The sequence below is a fragment of the Lutjanus erythropterus genome, chromosome 3 (genome assembly GCF_056507025.1).
Source record: "Lutjanus erythropterus isolate fLutEry1 chromosome 3, fLutEry1.hap2, whole genome shotgun sequence".
In the NCBI taxonomy this organism is placed as follows: domain Eukaryota; kingdom Metazoa; phylum Chordata; class Actinopteri; order Lutjaniformes; family Lutjanidae; genus Lutjanus; species Lutjanus erythropterus.
The window spans coordinates 14,156,228-14,175,426 of record NC_139319.1 but is presented as its reverse complement, the minus strand read 5'-3'; the positions used below and the strand labels follow the sequence as shown (position 1 = coordinate 14,175,426).

At 38.7% G+C, this 19,199-nt stretch overlaps 1 protein-coding gene across 2 annotated transcripts in view; it reads right to left on the bottom strand.

Annotated features, from left to right (window-relative positions):
* lrba (LPS-responsive vesicle trafficking, beach and anchor containing) overlaps positions 1 to 19,199 on the bottom strand; it is a 272,740-nt gene that overhangs the window by 6,274 nt on the left and 247,267 nt on the right. For both annotated transcript variants that reach the window (XM_084715125.1, XM_084715126.1), the window contains exons 51-55: positions 17,933 to 17,998; positions 16,041 to 16,196; positions 10,410 to 10,577; positions 3,815 to 3,916; positions 2,681 to 2,877 (exon numbers count right to left, since the gene is read on the bottom strand). In XM_084715125.1, coding sequence (XP_084571251.1) covers positions 2,681 to 2,877; positions 3,815 to 3,916; positions 10,410 to 10,577; positions 16,041 to 16,196; positions 17,933 to 17,998 — 689 coding nt within the window. The remainder of the gene's footprint in view (positions 1 to 2,680; positions 2,878 to 3,814; positions 3,917 to 10,409; positions 10,578 to 16,040; positions 16,197 to 17,932; positions 17,999 to 19,199) is intronic.

The following is a 19,199-nucleotide window of genomic DNA, read 5'->3' as shown; positions in this document are numbered from 1 at the left end:
ATGTTAGGATTTTCCTAATGCCATCTGACATGGCTGGAATTTACGGCAGCGGAGGAGAGCTGACGAGGCCGGCAGTGGCCCACACTGTTCCCAAGTTACAGCGAGGGAATTCTGGGAAAAGAATAAAACTCTACACGCGTCCATGGGTGCCTCCCTACAGTCAGAGATGGCAAAAGTCCACGTATTCTGCTCTCAAGTAGAAGTACAGATACTACAGAGTAAAAAAAAACTGATAAAAGTAGAATAACTGATTCAATTTCTTTACTCAAGTAAAACAAATAAAAGTACAGGCTCAGAAATGTACTCAAAGTATAAAAGTAAAAAGTCGCTCTATGGAGGATTTTTCTACCTGCTGTTTCTGTGCAAAGATGAATTAACCTCACCTTTTTTCTGAGGTTGAGCCTCCGTCTCTGTTTTATCTTGTTACATCTTTTACGTCATTTTCCTCTTATTACTTGCAGCGTCTTTTACATTATATTTGTCTTCATACATCTTTTATGTCATGTTCGTTTTGTTATGTATTACTACACTGTTTTCATCTTGTTACGTCATCGCTGTCCTGTTACAACTTTTACATCATTTCCGTCTTATGCTTTTGTTACATCGTTTTCATCTTGTTACGTTATTTTTGTCTTTGTTAAAACTTTTAAGTAATTTTTGTCTTATTGTTTATCGTTACACTGTTTTCATCTTGTAACATCATTTATTTCCTCTTTCGCCAACTTCGTCTTGTTACATAATTTTCATCCTGTTATGTATTGTAACATTGTTTTCATTTTTTTATATCTTTTAAGTAACTTTTGTCTTGTTACATCATATTCATGTCTTATTTGTTTTTTTCTACATTGTTTTCATCCTATTATGTATTTTATTTCATTTTCATTGTTACATCTTGTGATGTAATTTTCATCATGTTACATCTTTTATATCTTTTTGTTGTTTTCCTCTTGCATTAAAACTAAAGAAACAAGCCTGTATTGAAAAGGAACAAAAAGTACAGATATTTGTGTTAAAATTTAGAGAGTAAAAGTAAAAAGTTGACAGAAAAATAAATACTACAGTAAAGATACCTGAAAAAGTACAGTAAAGTATTTGTACTTAGTTACTTCCCATCTCTGGGGGTACAAGATTGGTATGGCAGGAAATTTTTCATTAACACCTGATACTCCCATTTCTTGTAATACAGAGCCTTCAATCATGGCCAATAAAGTTGTCCTTTCACAATAAAGTTCAGTTCACATTGTACTATTTTATATAAAAATATCAGTTTTTCATTGTGTTCTGTACTGTCAGCTGTGTGATCAGTCACAGTATACTTCTAAAACTGCATTTAGCTGGTGAGTAGCCTGATCAGCCACTGTCTGTAATCAACAGACATGTTATTATTCCATTAATCAAACCAAGAACCGAAGGCAGTCAGTGTCAGACAAACTTACCATACTTTATCAATAACCTAGTGTTTCTGTAGTCATGACAAAATGTTAAAAAATATACATATTAGCAGCTTGAATTAAGCTAAAACTCCCTGCGCTCTCCAGGAGAAATAGTACACGAAACTCCCTTTTACAAATATGAAATATCTTACCTGGCTATAAAAACATAACTCTAGAAACACTAAATAAAAGAAATTAAACCTTATATTTTAGATTCTGTTGCCTCAACTCACTACCAGCCCCTGTTGGTCACTTGCTCTTTATTAGCGGGAGAAGTCAGTGAAATTGAGATGCAAACTGCTTCAAAAATGTAATTTTCCTCACTAAACACAGACTCATAACACTGTTAATACCCCGTCTATCACGTGTGCATACAGACGACTGATTGTGGAACATTTTGTTTTATTTTCTGATTTCACTTTCTGTGAGATGTTGCCTCGGCGTAGCTCAAATCTTTAAAAATAGCAAAGTTGTATGATCGACAGGGGGGATACAAGAGCACACATTTGCTCCCCCGGGGCAAATAATGCGGATGCAGCTGCTCCATTTGCTCCATTGCTCAAACCATCATTAGTTTCTCTTAAAGACACAATAAAGTATTCTGCAAACTGAACACGAGCAACTTTCCCAGTGATGCTAACACAGTCTATCAATATTTGTCTGTGTGTGCTCATTAATCATGTCTTCTATGAGTTTTATTTGTGGCTTTGCGTAGGAGCAGGCTGGTTGGCAGGTTAGGGAGCCCGGGCACGAGAGGTTTCTTAATAGGAAACAGGCGTGCGGCTGTCTGTCAGAGCGAGCTTACATTTCCCAGGCCAAACCGGAAACGCAGGGTCGGGAAACCAAAGGCAGTAGCCGCTATCTTGTGTCACTCTAACCACGAGGGAGGAAATGTGGGAAATGGGGAATGTGTCGTCCTGCGCTGGAGGGTAGTTAATGGTGTTGGTGTCCAGAGCTGACCACTCTTCTGGAATGTTCTCCACCACCGCCGCCAACGCAATTTGACCTGACAACAGTGCTGTGGATCAAAAGGAGCGTTTCCTCTGGTGTGTGCATGTGAAAGGGAATAAAAGAGATGTGAAGCCACGGTTTCCCCTCCCCGAGGCACGCCGACCCCCTTACCTTACTCAAATCTCAGACCATAAGAAAGCCTTTAATCAGTAAGAGGACTTTCCGCACTGATGTGGTGCAGACACACATGTGCAAGTGCACTTTCACACGCATATTCACGGAGGTATTCTCCTCACCTTGATGCTGTCCTCCACCTCCATGTGTCCCAGCAGTTTGCCGTTGACACTGAAGATACAGAATTGTCCCTTGTCGTAGTAGATCATGCAGTTTCCCTCGGTGGAGGACTGGATGAGACGAGGTCGCAGGCAGCGCTCTGGGCCCTCCAGGGTCCGCAGCAGGTCTCCATTCATGGAATGGATCAGACAAGGACCCTCTGAACAAGAAACGTAAGACAACATGACGAATGGAGACGGAAAAGCTGAACCTGTAGTGGCTCTTATCAAGTGGTTAGGGATATATGATGAATACTGGGGTCAATAATGAGAAATTTATATGATTATTTATTATTCCAATAGTGAAATTATAGCTGATGAATATGAGCTGTAATAATATCTGATTTCAAAGATTACGCCAAAACATTTAATTTGAATTCTTTGGCAAAATGCTAAATAAAAGTCAAAGTATATATGAGTTTTTTCATGTACTTTGCCACAGAACTTCACAAGAAAATAATAAATTCAATTAATTCATTCAACCTTTATTTTAACTAAACAGACTGACAGAGACCTCATTTAAAATGTAGCCAAATATAGAACCTTAAAAAAAAGCTCATAGACACAATGAAATATCAATAAAAACAGTAAATAAATAAAATCCTTAATAATAGATAAAAATGAAAAAAAAAAAAAAAAAAATCAAATGAATCAATTAAAACAAGAACATCTGGAGGTGAAATGTGATGCAGTTAAAGTCTTAAATTGTCCTAAGGATAAATATGAGGTAAACTTCAGACTGTTCTGCTTGTTGCAAACATTTGATCAGAGCTGATCTTTGTTTTTATAGTAATAGTGAAGTTAGATGTGGTTGGACCGAGGTATAGAATATTAAATAATATTAAATCATTCATCTTTTCTCACTATATCTGAGCATTTCTTATCCCCAGGTGTGCATAAACTACACGTTATATGAACTTCTTGTCAAAATACAAAAATGTGAAATTATTGGTTATGTTGTCAGTATCGGCCATGAGAAGCATTTAAGTATCGATTATCTGTATCAGCTGAAAAAAATCTACACTGTGCATCTTTATTTCTTATCATACATAAATGTATAATTTGGACGTGTGAGTAAAGACAGACAGATTATCTCACCTTTGCAGCCGCTGATGACGAGTCCCAACTCAGCACACACGCTTGCACACGTCACCTCACAGTCATGGCCGGTTAAGATGGCCCGAGGTGTGGTGAACTCTGCTAGGAAGACAGACACAGGATTGTTTTAAATAAAACTGTATTATCACTTTTGGTCACTAGAGGGAGCGAAATGCAAATAAATCTAATAAAAAAGAAAAAGTTGGGCATTAGAGGATGAAGACAGTTCAGTTCAGTAAAAAATAATTGTGAAAAACCAGATAAAAACACAGATGAACAATTATGGTTGTAATTAAAAGCAAACTATGTCAAAAAGCTTGTTAATTATTTCAGCTCAAAGGAAATTAGTTTAATATTTTTTATGTGAATTCATATGTGCTGTAGCTTTGAGACCCTCATGCACTCTCCCTCTCTAGCACTTGTCACCCTCCGCCTCTCCCCATCTTTTAAACCTTCACCCCCTGACTGCCTTCACTGGATCCAGATGTTTCTGCGCTACAGACAGACAGAGAGCCAGAGGGAGCGAGAGTAACTTACGGTCCAACTCATGAAGTTTGTGTGATTTTGTTTTGGTTTGAGCTGTCAGGGGGAGCGACAAAACAAAATAGCCTTTTGCCTCTCCGTCTGTCTTCTCTGTGTGCAAGCAAACGCATGCTTACAGGGAGTCTGGACTTTGCTGCACTATTATACATCAGTGTTTTTTAAGAAAAGTAGACGGATTAATCGCAAACAGATGATGAACTCAAACATTTGGTCACTGTGTTGAGGTGGATGACAACATGTAAATGACTGTAGCCGTGCCGAGCCGTGGGTTTGTCCATGTACATATACTGACCAGAGGCTTTATTACAGAAAGTTCCTAACTTCCAAACCTTATACTAACCGTTTGGTAATGATGATGATTAGGGTTAGGACCTGATTTAGGAAAAGAAGTCATTACAGATAAACAGTCCATAAGTCAATGTTCCTATACTGACTAAAGATAGGAAATGTGTATCACACAAGCATCCTAAATTCCCCAAATCATAAATAATATCTCCTAACTTTGGGACAACTATTAAGCTGTCAACAGTTTCACTTTTCCACCTGGAGTAATAGCTAACAAGCTAACAGTAGTTTTTACTAACAGTTTATATATATATTTTTTTCAAGGACTGTAACTACAACCAGTACCAGTGAGTTAACATCCATTCCCTCCAACAAATCTGAGTAAACAGACAAACAATCAAGCAAAAGAACAAACACACAAAAAAGTTCAAAAATAACAACAAAGTACACTTAAAATCCACTAACCAAACAAAGACAAAAAAGGGGAAAAACAATGTTAGAATTAAAAGTAATGACTTAACTGTAATTTATGATGTATATACATAAAGTTTAAAAAACTGTACTCTGCAGTATTTAATGTTTGCCTACAGGAGCTAACAGTAGTGTTGGGCTGGAGATATACTTGCTGTTTAACCACATGTGTGTGTTTGTGTATGCGTAGTGTGAATTTCTGCAGCCACGATGCGTAGGGGTATGTATGCAAACGCGTAGTTAAAAGCAAGTATATCTCCAGCCTTAACGAACAGTTACAGTAGTTGATCAATTAGGATTTCCTCACCTGAGAAAAAATAGGATGAAGTAAAATAAGATTAGATTCCTGAAGGCAGTGAGGATTTGCTTCTGTAATACCAAACTGGGTAAAATATTATCTTAGACTCTTCTTATCTTCAGACTTCAGATAGGAAGTTTCTGTAACACGGCCCCAGCGGAGGGGCGGCATCCCTGAGCTGCAGGGTGGAGGTCATGAGGGTCAGGGAGGGGGTCTTGTCTTTAATGTCGACCTTTTCTTCACTGTCGAAGGTCAAGTTCAGCCCAGAAAGAGGAACACAGGACCACGGCACTCAGGGCCACACTTACAGGCTTGATGACACTAAACATTACATCAGCTCCAAAGAAAAGTAATTTAAGTAAAAGAGTTTCCAACATAATTCATTCTGAAAGTAAATGTCACTGATGTCCAATCCTTATTGTGATATCCTGCAGTAGTTTTAAGTACTTCTGTACTTTCTTGCTGACTTTGCCAAACTATTCAGAGTTCGTTAATGCAGTTTCTCTCTTTAATTCAATTATATGACATGAAACTCAACACAGGTTCACTAATAAGACAGATACTTTCCCCCAGAAAGCCACAGCTACTGTTAAACCTTAATTAGATTAAGCAGAAAGACTCTATACGAACCAAACCGCTCACTGAACCTGCTTGTAAAAAAGAAAAATAGAGGACAAGCTACACTCTGTTCACGACGACATCAGCAATGTTTCAAATCAATAGAAAAATCTAATCCATATATACAGTAATTTAAATATTATAGATTACAAGGTGATACTTCACTCAATGAAAAAATATTCAGAGTGCATGTCTTGTAATTATAATGTTGGAAAAACATAGTATTAAAATAAAGAAAAAACAACACAAAACCTACAATTTAGAATATCAAAACAAACAAACAAAGCAAGAACAACAAAACAGAAACTTTATACTAATAAAATGACCAGCTGATTATTTTAACTCCCTGCATCCAGCTCTTATTTCCAGTTTGCAAACTCGCACCAGCCGCCCAAACTCCTGTCACACACCAGCTCGGCAGCCTAAACATCTACATTTCATTTGGTTAACCGGTTAACATCCTCAGCGTCACTAAAAGCAAACTTATGACCTACAAGCATGTGGATTAAAGCATGATGTTGGATTTTGCTCAGAGAAGATCAATAAAGCTGATATATTGGTGTATCAGTTAACCTTTTGAGCCTCTGCCGCCATTTGGTTTGAATTAGCACCACATCTGATTACAATCTTATACCTGTATGTGACTGAAGCTGGGACACTGAGGAGGGTATCAGCTATCTGCACAAGTGTGGACACGGCATGTGTGTGTTTTATTTGGGATCTGGACTCAAAGTTGGTAAAATAGCAAGATGTTTTTTTATCTTCTTCCTCTTTTCTTCAAAATTATTTCAAGCAGATTAGACTACTGTGATGTTCTTTGCACTGGTCTTCAGAAACAATCTACTGATAAGCTACAATTACTTCAGAACTCTGCTGACAGGATTTTAACTAGAACAAGAAAGAAAAAGCACATCACTGCAGTTTTAGCTAACCTGCACTGGTGCCTGGTATATTTTAGGATTGATTTTATAGTTGTATTACTTGCTTATAAGGTTCTTAATGGTTTTGGGACTGGCCTACATTACCAATATATTGTTTTATAATCCCTCACGATCTCTTAGATTTTCTGCTGCTGTTTTTTTAAAAATACAAACTATCACACAAATAAGGAAATTGGTAGCTCAGCTTTTTTTTTTTAACTATGGAATATTCTACCCAAACTATAAGAGATGCAAGTTCTGTGAATATTTTTTAAAGATTGAAAACTTATTAACTCAACATTGCCTTTAACTGTTGCACTTATATCTTACATATTTTATTGCTCTTATGTCTTCAGTTGGTTTGATTTATATTTTTTTTACACATTTTATTGGCGTTGTCATACCTCTTCTCACTTTTTGCAGCCTCTTGTATTTATTATTCATTTGATATTTGCACTTGTTTTAATTTGCTTGTTTTTTTATCTATTGCTTTGAATCCTCACTTTTTTGTAAAGTACCTTGAGCTACACATCCTGTGTGAAAAATAGTAAAGTAAAACATAAAGCATTCAGATGTCAATTTAGCAAACTAGAAAATGTGTAGTATAAATCTTAAATGTTTTAATGTTCATAGTTGAGTTTTAAACATTAAATGTAAAAAAAAGTAACTGCATGTTAAAACTTCAATAAATTCAACAGAAGATTTCAGGTTGATTCAATTAAATATTATTAAACCACAAACAAAGTGTGTAGAGTTAGAATTAGGTTCAGGTTAGGGTGAGTGTAAGGGTTAAGGTTAGGCGTAGGAGGGCAACGGCTTAGGGAATGTATTGTGTCAATAACAGGAATGGTAAAACAAGTCTGTGTGTGTATCTATGTGTATGATTAATATAAAGATAAATTAATATATACATATGTATGTGTATATATGTGTGTATATCAAAATTTGAACTATTTACACCAATCCCAAGAGAACTAATTTACAGTTACTCTAAAACATCAGTGCTAATTTCACTTAATTTAAAACAAACAGAAATACAGCATATCTTTTATTTTTTTAAATAGATGTCTCATCATTTCATGTTTTTCCCTCGATGACCAGCAGATGGCGCTGGTGTCTGTGGAATCTGTCTGCAGACAACAACGTGCCTGCAGCAGGAACCAAGTGTGCATAGGTCAATGTGTACATGTGCATATCAGCCATTCAGAGGCATTTGTGTCAAGCTTATGAAGTGTGCGGGATGTTCGCAGGGCATTACGCATGCAAAGGAATGTGTGTGTGTTTGTGTGTGTATGCATGTGCTCTCATGCGAGTGTATATGGAGACTTAAGCTTGGAAAGTGTTTCTTTTTTGGAAGAGGAATAAAGAAAAAAGTCTGCTGTCTGTATGTATTTTGTGAGTATATGTGAGTGTATGTGTGTGTGTGTGTGTGTGTGTGTGTGTGTGTGTGTGTGTGTGTAGTAGAGCTTCATGTCTGGGAGAGCCTCCTGCGGTCTGGGGCAATGGAGCATCACATTGTGGTGGTGAGGGGTTGGGATGACGACTGCTTTTGTCTGCTGGTTGAGCTGCAGCGTGGTAACTGCACTGAGCAGAGTGAGGTTACACTGATACACACACACACACACACACACACACACACACACACACACACACACACACACACACACACGCTTGCAAGAACATGTACAGCACATGTGCCGGTGTGTACACACAGAACCTTCATAATTCAATCAAAATTCAGTCTATTGTTTTAGAAAAAGCAAAATTGTTTCACTTCAGACATTAAGTACAATACAGATGTTATCTGTGTCAGTTAATCTAAACTCACATATAGACCCGCAATGATTAATCAATTATGAATTGATTACTAAAGTAATCATGGACTATTTTGATAATTTATTTATCTGTTTGAGTAAATCTTTACAGAAAAAATTCTCAAAATTCTCTGATTTTAGCTTCTTAAATGTGAATACTGCCTGGTTTCTTTACTGCTTTATGACAGTAAACTGAATATTTTTGGGTTGTGAACAAAACAAGACATTTGAGGATGGGACCATTTTCTGACATTTTACAGACTGAACAACTAATTTGTTAATGAAGACCACATCGAAAGATTAAATAAACAATCAAATTATCCATCCGCCCCCACCCTCATGTAACGTTGCAACATGCATTATCTAATAAGGTCATTCAGTAAACAACTACCAGACTTTGAAGATGCTGAAATATCAGCTCAAAGAATAAAAACCTTTTATGAAAGTAAATGAAAAGTCTTTGGGTTTTAGACTGTTGATTTGGTAAAAAGAAGCGTTTTGAGGACGTCACTTTGGGTTTTGGCTAATTGTGATGAGCTTTTTCACCATTTTGGACATTCTGTAGACTAAACCAGTGGTTTTCAACATTTTTGAGTCACGACCTCTTAGAAAAATGATCCTATCCCCAGGTTGAGAACCAATGGACTAAATGATTAATCAATTAACTGGGAAAATAATCAGCAAATTCATCTCTTGCTGACCTACAGTCAGCCTTTTTGTCATGTTGTTATATTTGTTTAATGCTTAATTGAGTAAAAAGTGACCAAAAACAGAAAAACATGATATGGACTGAGCACAGAGAAGGCAAATGTGGTTGATTTTCTTCTGTATTTCCAACTTTTTTCTTTCTTTATAAAAAAAAAAAGTCTGAAAATCCTGCTGAATTAACTAGAAAAAAGAAGAAAACATTTCTTATGAAGGCAACATCCCACATCATTGTATATGAGGTAAGTGACAAACGCTCATCTACGCTCAGTCCCCTAAATCAAAAACCACTGTGGCTTATTAACCAAATCACAATTTGTCATAAATTTCAGCCCATTTGTAATGGATCACTTAACAACATGTACGCCAATCTAAGCTGACCGAATTAGCACCGAGCAGGCTGAGGGCTGAGCAATGTGTGTGCGACGCTTTGATCATGGCTAATGCCATATGTTATGGTAACGTAAGGGAGGCCCATGACATTTTTCACTTTTATCGACTGGCGTGACCCCGTGGCCCTCGGATGGTGGTGAACTTTCATGTGCTGGCCGACGACCCCCAACATCACATTTAGCGTCTCTAAGTGGCCCTCACTTTCACTCACACATTAAAGACAGATTCTCTCTCTCTCTCTCTCTCTCTCACACACACACACACACACACACACACACACACACACACGATATCTGGTCTCACAGAAACTCACACACAATCTCAAACACATTATCGAAAGCTGTTCCTGGTGCGACAGTCCTGCGAAATCCAATCTGTATGCAGGAGGCCTGGCCTGGTCAGACGAAACTAGTTGTTACTTTACAGAGGGAGGCCGTAAATCACACAGTCACAACTGTCTGGGAGAGTGAGCACTCAGAGGATACCCGTGTGTGTGTGTGTATAAGTGTGTGTGCTCACACTTTGGGCTGGTGTGTCTGTGTACTTACTGCCTGGGCTCTCTCCAATGCTGTTGTGCTTCCCGTTCCAGTACCACAGCAGCAGGGTGGCATCTCTGGAGCCTGACAGGACGTAGCAGTCCCCTCCGATGTAGGACTCAGAGCGAGCCAAACACGTCACCACGTCCCGGTGCCCGAAGACTATCTGAGTCAGTTTGCCTGCAAAAAGCACAAGAATATACACACACGTTCTTAAGAATGATTATTTATAACAACTCATAAACAAAAAAAGAGGACTTGCGCATTTATGAACAGAATGAAGAGCTGTATGAGGTACTTATCTGTAGTCGCTGTATTACCTACAGTAGAAGACAATCGACATGCCCTTGGTTTAGAGATGCAAGCAGGGGCACCAGCACAGAAGCTAAGCAATGAACTGCTGTGAACAGGGTCAGTAACACTTATTTTAGCCTCCTAAAAAGACATCTAAGAAACAATCTATATCAGTTTAAGTGTACTCTTTGTTTATAATATTCCCACCACTTTACTATGCCATCAGACTCTTTTTGTGATGGGAAACAATCATTATGTAAGTAAAATTAAAATATTGCTCTCTCCAAAGCCACCAAACTCCTTTGGCAAAAACAGTGATTTTACCTTGCAGAAAAAATGGGAGGTGTTAGTCTATTGCAGTTAGTTTGTCGGATGTCAGTGAAGCCAGACTAACCTTTTAAAACACCAAAGTCACAAAATAATGCAAAGAAACTAACCAACTGAGGTCAATGGACAACAACAAATCCCGTTTTCTGCAAAGTAAAATAAGCGAGTCTGGCTGCTTTGGACAGAGGGGTATCTGGCTTATATAACAGCGGTTTCCCATCAGAAAAGGCTGCCTGAAAGCAAGGTTTAGGTGGAGGAGAGTTTGAGACCCCTGTTTTAGGTGGCAACAATACATTTTACTGCAGACCCTGTCCAGAAAAGTACATTACTTAGCTTCTTACACTGGTGCTCCTGCTGCTTCTCCAAACTGGGGGCGTGTGTAGCTACTACACTGATTATCAATAATTACCTCATACAACTCCACTTATATTAGTCAGAATTATCCCTTTAAAACATTTGACGTAGTTCTTTGGAAGACTTTGCCATGTGTTTGTTGATCATCTGTCTGCTTGGCCAGAAATTTTACTATATCCACACGAGATCAGACGTCTGCTAATTCCCAGACAAGAATAAATATTTGTTCCAACTCTGTGTGCATGAGTGTGTGTCCATGGACATGCAGTGCACTCTGTGTGTGTGTATATATAAAGAGGCTAATTGCTGTCAGATTTCCAGACCACAGCTCCACTGTCTAGCTGTCTAATACTCATTACGCTCCTCATGGTGTGACCTCTGCAGTCAAACAGTGGGTAGTTTGCAACACATGACATTTCTGCTGCCTGAGTGTCAAAATCACTGTCCATCGGGTAATTAAGTTGTATCTCGGTGAAAAGATGAGGGTTGTTAGGAAACTGGGCGGGTTGCTGACTAAACTTCCAAAGAAGAAAGGAGACATCAAAAGATGAAAAATGTTTGACATCTTTATAAACACTGAAAATAACTAATGATGGCTGCAGCAATAATGGCTACCATGCAGCTCATACTGAACACACCAATCTGCTCAGATACACACACACTTGCATGCACACGGACAAATTAAATTGGATGTGTGTGCACGCAGGCGTATGAGGCTATGTGTTTTGTGCATGTGTACCAATCAGGCCTTGTAATTGATAAAATCCCTCAGTTCTTTAACCTGGGGGCTTCAGGGACCTCGGCGGCAGCTGTTGAGCGTGTGCGATTAAACTGTGTTCACGTTCCAGTCGCACACCCCGGTGGCAGACACACAATAGAGCTATCTCTGTCCTCCCATCCCTCCTTCCCTCCCTTCACCATTAAAGACAGGGAGGCCCTGGCCTGCTTAAATTGAATTGGAGCCTGTTGTATAGACGTGTGCAGGATTGTGAATGGGGCCGGGGAGAAGAGTCGAGGAGCGGGGTGCAGAGATGAAGCTTCAGACAGTTTCATTTAGGACCCCTGACCTGATGGCGTCTCTCTGCGTGTGTGAGTGTAAAAATGTCTGCATTGTATGTGTGTATGCAAGTATAAGTAGCAAGTCAAAGGGATTCAGGCATAAACAATACTACTGTGAAAGACTCTACACTATATATATTAAGGGAGATTAAGATTTACTGAGCTAAACAATATTTCAAGATATATAGGGTATACTGAGCTAAACATTACTCATTCTATAGATTACTTACATCATTTACAAGTACTGTCACACAGAACTCTACTAAGACAAAAACAATAAGACAAAATGGCTTAAAGGTGTAATATGTAACATTTCCGCATTTAAATGCCTAAAAACAACTATACCCATCTCCTATATTTTGTTGAATTGTGTAGTTAGTCAAGGTAACGGTGCATTTCTCATTTCTTTTTTGTAATCAGATTTTTCCTTTTGACAAATCAGCAGTAACATCAATTTCATAACACACAAGAGTAGTAAAAAATAGCGAAACAGACAGCTATTCTCATGTTGAATGTGTTACGTCATTTAGATTTTCACTGGCAGTAATGGTTGTTAAACAATGAAGACAACAATTCCCATGATGCCATGAAACTTGATGTAATCAAAGTCCTTCTTTTGTTATTGTTTTGATGCGAATGACCCCTAGCAGCAGAAATAAAAATAGAAATAAAATACTGTGCATTTAAATTTAACAAACAGAGTTTTGTTCTGCAATTTAAAGAGTGTCAAAGAGATGATTCTGTTAGTGTTTCCACTGACTTTAGGCTAAAGTGAACTGTTGACAACACACGTGCCTTGTGCCGGCAGAAAATAAGACAAAAAAATACAGATCTTTATTGTAAGAAAGAATTTGGAACATGTAAAAGAATCCCTCAGGCACAGACACAACATAATACAGCACAGTACAGTAAAGCAGAGCACACCATCTGTGGCATAACAAACAGCTGAGACTGTACAGTTTATAGTGTTGAGAATCTAAAGGCTTCCAGCGGCTACTAGAGGATGCAAAGCTTATTGCACTCAACAACACAAGAGTCTTAAACCAAAAAAAATAAAAAAAAAATAACAATGATTTTCTTTTGTCTTTCTTACAGCCTCACTAGTGGTGGGACTAAAAATGAAAAGTTTGTCCTGAGGATGGTGCTAGAGGAGAGAACATGGGGCTTATTAATATTAGGAGGTTTATGTCTTTAATAGTACGAATGTGTTCATTAAATTTAATGGCAGTGTGCTTATTTGCTCTACTACTATATGCTTTACACTGCCCTTTGCACTACTGTCTTTGTCTTACTGACCTGTCTATATTCTATATTGTTTTGCACAACAGTCTTTGTCTCTTGCGCTATTTAATTATGTAAAGATTTTTCAGTTTATTTGCCTGCATTTTTTTTTATTTTGCACCGTGTTGTGTGCTACACCATAGGCTCCTGGGAAATGTCATTTCATCCACAAGTGTGCACTTGTATATGGATGGGTTGACGAAAAAAGAGAGTGTCACTGTCTGAATGTCTGTGAGATGTATTCAGAGTTGACATTTTGGTTTGAGAGTGAAAAGAGGAAAGCTTATGTTTAAAATGTCTAAATGAGAAAGAGTTCATCATCTGAGTAGTCTGAAGGTGCTCAGGGAATTTCATGGCAATGTGCTCATTAAATTTTGATGTTTGTACATGAATTTAATTTCTATAAAAGCACATCCTGATATGGCTCACGGGGCTCATGCTATTACACTATGTAGGCAACCTAGAGACAAAGCAGTGACTTAGAGATTATCATAAAATGTATAAAAAATGATTCTGTTCCAGCCAAAAAGTGTAGCATGTCTGCACTTTATAAGCTGACTATATGTTCCAGACATAGAGGCCATATTTAAATCACAAGCGTTTGAACAATTGTATTTATGTTTTTGTCTGTTGAGACTTAAAAACACCAAAGAGAAGATCTGATGCCAAGAGTTCAGTGGCAGAGAAAATGTGCATGTTAAGACTTCAAATTATACTGTATAGTAAACAAAATGTTAAGTTAAATACGAAGCAACAAATTTACAGCATGTGATTGTAGGTCTAGGCTAATGCATGTATGTACGGGACAAAATTGTTGGGATATGACGGGGCATATTTTAAATACTGTGCTCCCAAAGTTGAGACACGACAGCTTTTTGTGATCCTGGTCATATGAGCCGGGGCGGGCTGGCATCATAATTCAGGCCAGGAATATAACATCAGAAGGCGCCAATTTCCACATTCACTGTTTATGCCAGAAGAAGTTAAAAAAAACACACCCAAAATAGTTAAAAACAGCCAACTGTTGGTCAACAGCACTTCTTTACTCAAGGCTACAGGAATAAATATTCATATATACATAATTTTTGTGCACCTTTGTAGTGTTATAGTGATTTTCACCAGACACATCAACAGAGCTCTGACTGGACTTTGTGTTTATCATTATAAAGCCCTGGTGGCTCTGAGTAACTGGAGTTACTTCCTTCTGACAGAAAAGATTACACAGCTCTTTATTTTCTACATTATTTACAAGCACACACATCTCCTGCTTTCCTGCACACACCAAGGTAGTTGTGACATGACATGCTGAGGACGGTCCTGCTAGCATGCTTTTTAGTTTAAACACCAAACAAGTCCCTCGCTTGTGAAGAAATAAATTTACAACATTTAGCAGCACTCTCCTCCTGCGCTTTTCTTCTTTTAATTCATTCCCTTTCAGCTCTGCCTTTTCTCTTTCTCTTCTTCTCTCTTTCTCCCGTATTCTCCATATTTCACCACACTGCTCGGCCACGTGTACGCAGCGCACTCCACGCACTGACTGAACATTGTGAGTACGTGTGTGTGACCAATCACGTGTGACGACCAGTGTTGAGTCAGATTACTCTGACACGTAGTCAGTGTCTGAATACAAACTACATTGTTGTAATTACATAATCCATACAGTTTCAAAAAAAAGTAATCTGAATACTTCTGATTACTTCAACAGCATTGAAAAAAATGCACTTTACACTAAAAAAAAAGTGTTTCACAAATACTGTTTCTCAAAATATGTTAGATGCAAATAAACTGCATTTTTGCACAGGGTTATTTTTGCTGTCTTCTTTCTCCTGCCAGGTCCACCCCAAAATGCAGCACTTGTTTAAGAGACGTGCTTTTCATGAGCATAGGTTATCATGAAAAAAATGTCAAATATTAAAGACATTATCAAAAATGTAATCAGGTAAACCTTGAGAATTTAACTATAATCTATTACACATTTTTCAAATCTGGTCTGATTATAGTTACTTGTTACTTATAGTTACTTTTGTAATCTTATTATGCCATCCAGATTAGATGTAATCTATTAAAACCCATCCTTGTGGATAACAGGCAGAGATCATACCATCAGGTGTGGGGGGGGGGGGGGGGGGGTTCTGAGGGACTGTGGCTGTCCTGTGTTGTATTCTCTTTGATTTACCCATCTCATTTAGCATTTTTAATACTGGCACTACGGTGTCCAATCAGCTTGTCGGGCCACCAGGAATTCTCCTGGTGCTCCCAAAGGCCAATCTGCCACTGCATAGATGGACTGGAGTGAGAGTACTATGGTTATATAGTACATTACAGTACCTGAGTCGGTGGAGTAAACCCGGAAGCTCTTGTCCCAGAAGCCGCACAGCAGGATGAAGCGGTTGTCGGCAGTGATGACGAAACACTGCGAGCTGATCTGAATGCTTTGATCCAGCAGGTCTGAGATCTGACGACGATGACTGCCCACGTTACTGGCTGGAGAGGAGAGAAGAGGAATAAAAATAAAATGAGCAAATAAAAATTTACAAGTTAAAAATCCACAGATGTGCACAGAAATATCTATGATCCAACACACACACACACACACACACACACACACACACACACACACACACACACACACACACACACACATCAGCTATTTTCAAAGAGCTCCACACTCCTGCACACCTCCACTTAAGTTTCAGCACACGGTGCATAGAAGATTTGTGAGAGAATACATAAAACATCCTGGAGGTTAAGTTTACAAGACTTCACATTTTCCGTGAGAGTCTAAGAGTCTCGTCTGAGTAATGACAGAGGGTGTACAGTCAGAACACACACCGCAGATTCATCTCGGTTGTTGGTTAGAAAGCAAATTTATCGACATTCTCTCTTCCGTAAGTGGTATCTTTTTTCTTTTCTAGAGAGATATTATCCTTCGTGAAGTATTTCTTATTTGATGGGGTCACAAGCCCTGGAGAACAGGTGTCGGAGAAGATTGTCTAGCTTGGAAAGTGAGAAAGTCCAGTATGCCTGCTACAAGTAATATTTCAACCCATTTTTAACATTTCCCAAAGCCACAGTTGGCTCAACACTCATCCTCAATTTACTGTGTTTAGCTCCGACTCCTCCTGGAATGCAAACAGTGTAAATATATTACTGACAAGCACGAAAATCCCCTCTACCTCCCCCGAAACACACACGCACAGCCACAAACATGAAAATATATTATTTAGTATGTTATTCATGCTTTAGTGTGAAAAAATCTTAGAAGGGGAAAAAAACAATGACTAGAGATAAAATAAAACAAAAATATTAAAGATTTAAAGGATAAAATTAGCCTGAAAGTGTGACTTCAGTGATGAATAACACCCACATGCTATAAAGCTCTCATAAAAGCATGCACTGAATGTATAAATACTGATGCACAGACAGAGATTTCTTTTATTCCGCCTGAACAGATGCGTGCAGATAAGGATAAATATGTGAGACTAAACCCTGGTTATTTTCAGTGGTCAAGTGAAAAAATAAAACATGTGTGGAAATGGTCTGGTGAGACTGAGAGTGACCAAAGCATTCACAGAGAAAGAACAGCCGCCCCTTGCAGATGTGCGTGAGATTGCGAGAGGCTGCAGGGGAGCCACGGAGGCGAAGGCGGAGGAGCAGATAGAAGAAGTGGCTCTTCTCTTCCCTGCTCCGCCGGTGCATCCCATACATCACCGCGGCTCGGCACTCTTCTCCTGCTCATCAACAAGTCGTGAAGGATGAGAGGCGCCCATATTGTCCTGACAGCCGTCCGCGGTGCATTCTCAATCACACATTATTACCACATTCATATTCATTTCCATTGACACGCGTCCTTTCCCTCCGCTCAAATTAAACCAAAGAGGATGCAGAAAGGGAGGGAGGGAAGGGACGAAAGAGGGGGGAGTTGATGATGAAATGCCGGCCTAGGCCACAGCTCATTGCATTCCAATTTGCATGCAAATGGTTTAGTGTGAGAGCAGGGCCTATATCATGAGGAGTGAACAGGGGCAGAGGCTGAGAAACAACTCTAATCTACTGTCCAGGGACGCGGCGCCGCTTACTGCCATGAGTCACCAAGATGCTGGCGGGATTCATACACAAATCCACACAGAAAAAAAATCATTTCATGCACATATGAGCTCACGCTCTGTGAAGAATACGCGTGTGTGTGGACTCTTTTACAGTCATGAATGACAGCATACCTATCAGAGGGTCAATTTCCACAGGAAGTTGGTACTGCTGGTCCTGCACCGTTGAGCTCTGATGACCTGACAGAGAAGAAGACAGATTGGATTAATATTGTAATCATGTGGCCTTGTGAAGTGGATGCTGCCTTTCTGTTCATTATAACCATAAAGTCACAGTGTCACCTGCCGGCCACAGAGTTCTCCTGCAAATTACACATCAATTATGTCTAAAAGCTATCAAGGCCACAGAGAATATGACTCTTTATAAAGACTACATGCCGCAAAATGTATTTCTCTGGTCTGTCACTTCACCTATAAGAAGCTGTCAAATTTTGTTAAACTGATTCAAACCACGGCACAAAGAGACTTCTCTGTGTTCAAGTGTAAAAGCAGGACATACAACAGCATTTATTTCAGCCTTTTGGCAGCCAGTGCTGCTCACACAGTTGATGGAGGGCTAAAACTCATGATTGCCGAAATATAATATAACCTCCAGGACAAAAGACGCTGCTATCGCTATTTATGTTATGTTACATAAACAGCTGACAGAGCAAAATGTTCAAAATTTGATGAACATGCATCTAAATATCAACAACTATAAATAAGGTAACAACTTAACTGTTATTTCAGTTGAATCTTTTCATCCTTTTATGTAATTTCTTTATGTTCTGCACCAAACTATGGTGAGTTATATCAATAAGACTATCTGTGTCAATAAGCAGTAGCAGTACTGATATGGGTATCAATAAAATCTGGAAGATATCCATCCCTGCTCATGATTATTTTCACAATCGATCAACAGCTTGATTATTCTTTTGATTAACCAATTCCTTGTTCAGACTATACAATGTCTGAACGTAGTACAATTTCACAGAGCCTAATTCCTCGTCTTAAATTTGCTTGTTTTGTCTGACAAACAGCACAAAGCTGAAAGACTATTTAGTTTACAATGATATAACACACAGAAATTATAGGAAAACCTCAAAAACTCCTCTGAGTAGGACTGCGACTAACATCCGCCAAAGAGGTTTTTGTTTTGGTTCGTTTGTTTGTCAGCAGGATTACGGAAAAACTACTGGTAGCACTTTGAATTACATAAACACACAACAAAACATAACAGTCACCTCCAAAATAAGTCTATTTAAATATATTGAGACGTTGGTGGTTTGGTGTGCAGATTTGCATTTTAGAGAAGACTGGGCCACTGGTCTGGGCAGAGGTTTGGCTCTCTGAGTGCCCTGCTGTTATTCATTATAGATTCATTAGACGATTATTTTTGCAA